The sequence below is a fragment of the Macaca nemestrina genome, chromosome 8, assembly GCF_043159975.1.
Source record: "Macaca nemestrina isolate mMacNem1 chromosome 8, mMacNem.hap1, whole genome shotgun sequence".
Taxonomy (NCBI): Eukaryota; Metazoa; Chordata; class Mammalia; order Primates; family Cercopithecidae; genus Macaca; species Macaca nemestrina.
The window spans coordinates 72,372,260-72,380,707 of NC_092132.1; the positions used below are offsets into that span (position 1 = coordinate 72,372,260).

An 8,448-nucleotide genomic window follows, 5' to 3' on the forward strand; every position below is an offset into this window, starting at 1 on the left:
AAGCATATGGTACTCATCCATGTTTCTGTTTATATATAGGATAACAAATTCAGGAACAATGGGAAAGTAATAATGAAACCTTAATAGGAAATACAATAGAGATTACGAAACACTACCATTGATCTTTTATGCAAATACTTCAATATTCCAATATTTTTACTCACTTGCTAAATAAAGCACATAACTCAAAATGCTAAATAATTCTGTTTGTCTAAATCTTTTAAAGAATAAAATGGTGAAAAACCAAAATTGCTTAGTTAGGTATATATGACATTGTTTATTATCTATCATAGACATCAAGATGATCATAGTTAATACCAATTTAAGCTTTGAAGAATACTGTTTTAGGCCCAATATTGATATATTAAATGACGGTATCAGAGAATCTTGTATTTATGGCATTAGGTTATAAAGATCTATTCAAAACCATTTTTGTCAAAGTTTAAACACTGGAACAAAAGTCAAATTGTTTCTAAATGTGACACAAAATGATTCTTGCTAATAGTACAAATTTTGTACCATGGGTAATATTATTGTCTTTTTCTTTTTTAAAAAAATCATTTCCATTTTTCTTTTAGATTCAGGGAACACATGGGCAGGTTTGTTAGCTGGGTATACTGTATAATGCTGAGGTTTGGGGTACAGATGATCCTGTCACCCAGGTAGTGAGCAGAGTACCCAGTAGGTAGTTTTTCAGCTTTTCCTCCCGCTCCCCACCCTACCTCCCCAGTGTCTATTGTTCCCATGGGTCCTCAGGTATTACTATTTTCAAGTTTTTTTATTTACATAAAACTACTGAAAGCAAAAGTATGTCATGCTTATAGGTTACTTTGTACATTTATCATTCTATTAATAAACATCTTAAGTAATTAAGTAGTATATTAAGGTCATAAACCAAGTTGTTATCTCATATCAAAGGACTATTGTTATTCAATAATCTAGAAAATTCATTTTAGGCAGGACACAGTGGCTCACGTCTGTAATCTCAGCACTCTGGGAGGCTGAGGTGAGCGGATCATGAAGTCAGGAGTTCAAGACCATCCTGACTAGCATGGTGAAACCCTGTCTCTACTAAAAATACAAAAATTAGCTGGGCGTGGTGGTGTGTGCCTGTAATCCCAGCTACTCAGGAGGCTGAGGCAGGAGAATCGTTTGAACCTGGGAGGCAGAGGTTGCAGTGAGCTGAAATTGTGCCATTGCACTCCAGCCTGGGCGACAGAGACTCTGTCTTAAAAAAAAAAAAAAAAAATTCATTTTAATGGGTTATGTTACAGGGTTGAAGTCAGCCTAGAGACACAAAATAGGTTAACTGAAATTCTTTTTTTTTTGGATCATGTTTTAGTTTTTTCATTGGAACAGGATTTGGGGATGGGGATACTAAATGTGGCAGGGTTCAACAAATTTACATTTTATCAAAATAAGGTTCTTAATACAATGATAGCATATGCTTTAACTCTTATAGCACAAACCCTCAAAGTTTTAAAATACATAAATGACACAAGTTTCAAACAAAATGCAGTGATCAAAATACTTAACTGTCCTTTCATCAAGCTTTTACAAACACAATCAGTCTTCGCTGTCTGAGCAAATCAGTTTTAGTTTTTTCATGGTCCTCCATCTGTCTTTTAACATGACACTTGTCCGGTTGTTGAATTTATAATGCAGTAGTATTTTAGACCAGTTTCCCTCTCCATATTTCCTCACGCCAGATCTCAAATTCTTGTCTTCTTCCCAAAGCCATGCCTTTTGATAAAAAGTAAAACAGTTATTTACAGAAACAATTATTCAAAAAGAAAATACCTACTATAAATGCCAGTTTAAAAAAATCAAAATAATGCTTAGTTTCTTAAAGATGGAAGATTTCTCTAAACATTTCTTAGATTTTTTATAAGATTATACATTTATCATAACATTTTTAGGGGTCATTATTATTACCATTCATTTTATGTAAGCTCAGCTGCCCAAGATCAGATAGCTAGAAAGTGACAGCGCTACATGTCAACTCAATTTTTCTGACTTTAAGCCCACATTGTCTCTTAAAATGCTCTTCTACAATTGTTAATAGTTGTATTTATTATCCTCCAAATCTCCAAATAGGCTTTGTGAATGTTTAGTACTTCACTAATGAACTCAGTGAAAACCCTGTTCTGCCTATGTTAGGGGAAGTATTACACACCCATATAAAACTCAAATCTTGTCTAAAATACTTTCAAAAACACAACTAACTAATTAGGAACATTTAATTTTATGCTAAGAGAAAATTCCTAAACATTTTAAAAAATCAAATTTAATACTATACATAGAAAAATTACTGATACTTGGCATTTGCTACAGGGAACCAACTAATTATTCCTTCTGTTGGCATGCTGAAAGAGCAATATGACCATCTGTGTGATTATTTACTGTGTCTAGATTACAAGAAATTCTCCAGCACTTCACATTTTCCTTAAAAACCCTGTTCATCAACCCACACTCATTCAGATGGCTGCTAAGTGTTGGTGAGGATATGGATAAATTGGAACCTATGTGCACTGGTGGTGGGAAAGTAAAATTATAGCACCACTATGGAAAACAGTATGGCAGTTACTCAAAAAAATTTTAAAAGGACTACCATATGATCCAGCAATTCCACTCTGGGTATATATCTAAAACAGTCGAGAGCAGGGACCTGAAAATGTATTTGGTACATCCATGTTCATAGCAGCATTATTCACAATAGTTAAAATGTGGAAGCAACCCAACTGTCCATCAACTAATAAATGGATAAAGAAAATTATATTGTATTACATGTTTATATAATTCAGCCTTCAAAAGAAGTTCCGACGCATTCTAGAACATGGATAAACCTTGAGGACATTAGGTTAGACAGAAAAAGACAAATACTATGCTACCTCTGATATGAGGTGGCTAGAACAGTCCAACTCATACACAGAAAGTAGAATGATGGTGGCAAGGGGGCTGGGAGGATGGAAATGGAGTTACTGTTTAATGGGTACGGTTTCAGTTTTGTAAGAGGAAAACAGCTATTGATAGATGGTAGTGATGGTAGCATAATATGAATATATTTAACGCTACCAAACTGTACATTTAAAAATAGTTAAAATGGCAAATGGTAAATTTTATATCGTGTGTACTTCACTATAATCGAAGGAAAAAAAAAATCCAGTTCAGTTGTCTGATGCAATATTAGAATTCAAGGTGACCTGAAGAAGACAAACATGACATGAGAACCATCTTGTGTATGACTCAGTACCAAAAAGTTGGCAGTGACCGTAACCAAACCCATGTAGAAGTTTGTTTGAGCTACCTTAAACCTGATCCCCTGTTCTTGCTATTCCTCTGCTTTGTGACTTAAATCCAAGATACCAACCTGGTCTCTTCTGTACCTGCTTTTGCTTTTGTTTGTCTGTGGCACACCTATCAGCAACTGTGCTGCTTACAAGTACATGGCTATTCAATCGCTAGACAAAGGCTGACAGCCTCCTATAACCATCTATTAATGCCTGACTCAGCCTTCACTCCTACAAAACCTCACTACACTGCTTGTCAGTAACTGACAAAAACCAAGAGATGTATTAATAAATTTTTCATGTGTCAGGTGATTGATTAAAAGCACTTCAACAGTGGGTTATTAATCTTTGGGGTCATATAAATCTTGTAGATCTGGCCGGGTGCGGTGGCTCAAGCCTGTAATCCCAGCACTTTGGGAGGCCGAGACGGGCGGATCACGAGGTCAGGAGATCGAGACCATCCTGGCTAACCCGGTGAAACCCTGCCTCTACTAAAAAAAATACAAAAAACTAGCCGGGTGAGGTGGCGGGCGCCTGTAGTCCCAGCTACTCCGGAGGCTGAGGCAGGAGAATGGTGTAAACCTGGGAGGCGGAGCTTGCAGTGAGCTGAGATCCGGCCACTGCACTCCAGCCTGGGCGACAGAGCGAGACTCCGTCTCAAAAAAAAAAAAAAAAAAAAAAAAAAAAAAAATCTTGTAGATCTACTCCACAGAAAAGTGTAGGTATCTAAAATTTTATATACAAATTTGGGGGCCACATAGACTCCCTTTAAAGAGCCTATCAACTCCATGGTCTCCAAGTTAAGAATTTTTTTCTTTCAAAAACTTGTCATATACATTATTCAGCTTTAAAAATTAGTTTGTGGTTTAGGCAAATTTCATACACATATACGGCATTGTTTTCTTGTTCTTATCTGAGCTGTAGTATTTTTAATAAGGTGCACAGATGACGTTTGATAGGACAATACAAAAGCCCCTTTCTTTCAAGAAATGACCAATGTTCTCTGAATCCTATTTGGGGTCCTGGGTGCAGTATATTTAGGCAGTATTTTCCAATGTATCATCTATAGCAAGGGTCAGCAAGCCACTGCCAAAACCCAGGCCAAGGCTGGTTTTCTACAGCCCTGGAGCTAAGAACCATTTTTAAATTTAAGTCATATAAAAAATATATTTAAAATATGTAACAGAAACTATGTATGTGAAATATATGTAAAATAAATATATTAATAATATATTATAAATCTTGCTCTTTATAGAAAAATTTTGCTCACCCCTAACCTAGAGGAAAGTAGTAATGTTGTCAGTACAGATTAACTGAAAACTAACAGTGTTTAGCATTAAGTATTTTGTTTTTTTCTTCTATTGAAAAAGAGTAACTTTAGCTTGATATAATGTTACTTCATGGTTGATTGTGCCTTTATTATTTTGCTTGATTTAAATGTTTTCAGTCTTTGTTTAATTTTACCTGTGACTAAAAGAGTTTTGAAAACATCATACACAATAAGCTATCATCTGGCAAGTAAGGAAAGCTGTGATTTTTAAGTTTAGAGGTTCAAGTGGCCTAGTAGTCACTGGTACCAACTCCTACTTTCTATAGCTAGAGTTGAATGAGTGACACAACTAACCTATCAGTGTCAGATCAGAAAGAAAACATAAGGGCAGTACAATTTCATAAAGTCTACTACCATGCTTAAAACTTTCCATTTCCTCATTTTATACATTTAACTGATTGTACCAGATTCCACTGATAGTAATAATTAGGGGAAGAGTTTAAGATGATGTATTTCTGGACATTAAACCCATACAAGTAATTTCCTTTGTTTTATTGTCATTTGTCTTTTATTTTCTAGAAAAATCAAATACAAAATCATAACAACTCCAGCCATGCCAATAGCCTGAAAAGATACAAAGAGCACGTAACAAATTAAAACACACCAATCTTTTTCTTTCCCGAGGCTAGAGATGATATAACTCAGATATGAAAACTGTATATCCATTCTGAAGAACAAATAATGCTTTTTAATGCCTTAAAATGATACTACAAATAGTAAAAGAAAATACTGCTACAGTATTTCTCATTATATACTGTTTACAGAAAACAGTTTGAAAGGCATTTACTTTTCGTCTTTAATGGAATAAATTTATAAAAGGAGGGCTCTTTAATTCTGATAAGGAAGGAAGAAATATCTTTAACAGACCAATGTAGGAAAAAGAAAACTGTCCAAGTAGACATGGGCTATTGCCGTAAGTTTTTTTTTTTTTAAAAACCTCAATACAAAATAAAATTAAGTCTATCACTTACCTTCTAAAACAAGTATTTTAACAAAAGGCCAACAGCAGAAAGCTAAAAAATAAAACCAGGCCCTTGTGATATCCACAGAATTCTTTTTTGGCATAGGAAAGGGTGATAGATATTATCACTGATTACGTGGTTGATACCTTACATTTTGTTTTGAATAGAAGAGAAACAACAGTTTTCTTCATATTTATCTGCAAATAACACCTCATTTGGAATGCCTGCTGGAAGAACTCCAGGGAAAGATCAGTTATATGTGTAAGGCAGAGACTTCTGGTTTCCAGTCTCACATATGAAGAGCTTGGAAATCATCACTCCAGTCCCCAGAAGAAAAAAACTGTTGAACAAACTGAAAATCAGTAACTCTTCTTAGATACATCAAAGAATGAATGTCACAGGGCAAACTGCTGCCCTGAAAACTAGAGAAAGAGAGAGGCAGACTGAGAGAATCACAAGAATTACTGGGGACAGAAAGGCCAGGAGCAGAAGCTTACAGCTGGAGCCAATACTGGTAGAAGCAATTAACTGTGACTGAGGAACTGATGGAGGCTCAGTGTGGATAAGCTTGAGAGTTAAAAACTCCAGGGGCCCAGTTTCAGAGGGACTCACAAAGTTTTGGGAGTTTTATCTCCAGGAGCCCTACCAGGTCTCAGGGTAAAGATCAGACAACAATTCTTTCCTGCTTCTGACAGCAGGAGGGGAAAGGTAGCCATTTAGAAATACTCCCTATTTAGAAATACTCCTCATTTCAAAATAAATGAGGAGAGCGTTCTGGTCTCCTTAACAAAATCCTTTCCTCAAGAGAAACTAATTTTGCCAGAACCTAACCAACTGAGGTTTTACAAGAACCTAACTTACCTGTGGAAATACTCAATTCCACCCCTCTCTAGCCTTCATATCTCACCCAAGGGGTGGTGGGCTGAGAAACTTATGAAGGTCACAGTCTAGAACACAGGCTTACTAAAAGAAGGGAGAACTATGCACAGGACTCCAGAACGCTTCACCTCCCCTTACCTTACCACCACATCAGTCAGGATCCTGGGCATTATAGTTGAAAGAGCTCCTTCAGATTCTTATTAAAAAGCAGTCTCTAGGGAAACCCAGAGACAAGAGAGACAAAAACAAGACACTAAAGGAAATTTTAGCCTTTGACACCTACAGCTACAGAAAACGATAACTCCCAGCCAGATAAACATAAAACCTCACATTAGGCCAGGTACGGTGGCTCACGCCTGTAATCCCAGCACTTTGGGAAGCTGAGGTGGGTGGATCACAAGGTCAGGAGATCGAGACCATCCTGGCTAACACAGTGAAACCCTGTCTCTACTAAAAATACAAAAAATTAGCCGAGTGTGGTGGTGGGCGCCTGCAGTCCCAGCTACGCGGGAGGCTGAGGCAGGAAAATGGCGTGAACCCGGGAGGCAGAGCTTGCAGTGAGCTGAGATCCTGCCACTGCACTCTAGCCTGGACGACAGAGTGAGACTCCATCTCAAAAAACAAAAAACAAACAAAAAAATAAAAAACTTCATATTAAAGGATCATTTATCTCATTTCCTTTTACCTGATATATCTAGCTATCAGCAAAATATTATAAGCATGCTAAAAAGCAAAAAACACAGTCTGAAGAGACAAAGGAAGCACCAGGACCACACTCAGATATGGCACAGATTTTGAAATTGTCAGACTTGGAATTTAAAATGATTATGATCAATATGTCAAAGGATTTAATGGAAAAAGTGGACAACATGCAAGAACAGATGGGTAAATGTAAATGGAGAGATGAAAACTCCAAGAAAAAACCAAAGGGAAATGCCAGAAATCAACAACATGGTAACAGAAATGAACAATGCCTCTGATGGGCTCATAAGTAGATTAAACACAGCTGAAGAAAGAATCAGTACATTTGAAGATATATTAATAGAAAGTTCTCAAACTGAAAAGAGAAAAAAGAATGAAAAAAGATAAAGGAATACCTAAGAACTGTGGGACAACTTTAAAAGGTGTAACATTTGGAATCATAATGGGAACACCAGAAGAAGGAAAGGAACAAAAGAAAGATTTGAAGTAATAATGGCTGAGAATTTTCCAAAACTAAAGACAGCCACCAAACTACAGATTCAGGAAGCTCAGAAAACACCAAGCAGGATAAATAAACAAACTATATACATCATATTCAAACTGCAAAAAATTTCAGTACAAAACGTATGCATGACTGTGGTCGCACATGGTAGCATAAGGTTAGCATTTCCCTCTTCTCCTTTGGGAATTCACCCAAAAGCAACAAGAAATAAAATCCTGAAATAAAACTCTGAAAAAAGTAAGAGGCATTTACAACCTGAACCATAATGTAGGTAGAAAGGGTATACATAATCAGTGTAACTTAGGTGTATGAAAAAGCAACTTTGTCTACAGATCTCAGGAAACATGTGGTGTATGCTTTTCTAATGAAAATACCCTGAGGTATACCCCCTAAATCTCTGGTCAGCAACAGCAGAAGCTCCCCTCAACCTACTAAAGGCCAGAGATGGCAAGGCTAAAAAAGGGAATCACAAAGGCAAGTAATATGTGTAGGAAGCAAATCAAAAGTAGAAGTTGCTTGCTATGTTCACTGGGGAAGAAACGAAGGGTAACATAACCTTGAGTCACAGAACATATTCCTAGTAGCCTGCAACTTGACACTATCCGCAACACCTCAGTACGAGCTATTTGCAATTAGCTTGTCAAAAAAAAAAGACACCTTCGAGTAAGAAAATGGTTCCAGCCACAAAAGAAAACAAGGGCCTGAATGGGTGCAGTAGCTCATGCTATAGTCCCAGCACTTCTGGACCCCAAGGTGGGAGGATCACTTGAGCCCAGGAATTCA

At 36.8% G+C, this 8,448-nt stretch overlaps 1 protein-coding gene across 2 annotated transcripts in view; it reads right to left on the reverse strand.

Moving 5' to 3' along the window:
• Positions 1-257: 257 nt before the first annotated feature.
• The window catches only part of LOC105483589 (telomeric repeat binding factor 1), a 38,871-nt gene continuing 30,680 nt past the window's right edge, over positions 258-8,448 (reverse strand). For both annotated transcript variants that reach the window (XM_011744508.3, XM_011744509.3), the window contains one exon: positions 258-1,743. In XM_011744508.3, coding sequence (XP_011742810.1) covers positions 1,567-1,743 — 177 coding nt within the window. In that variant the 3' untranslated portion in view covers positions 258-1,566. The remainder of the gene's footprint in view (positions 1,744-8,448) is intronic.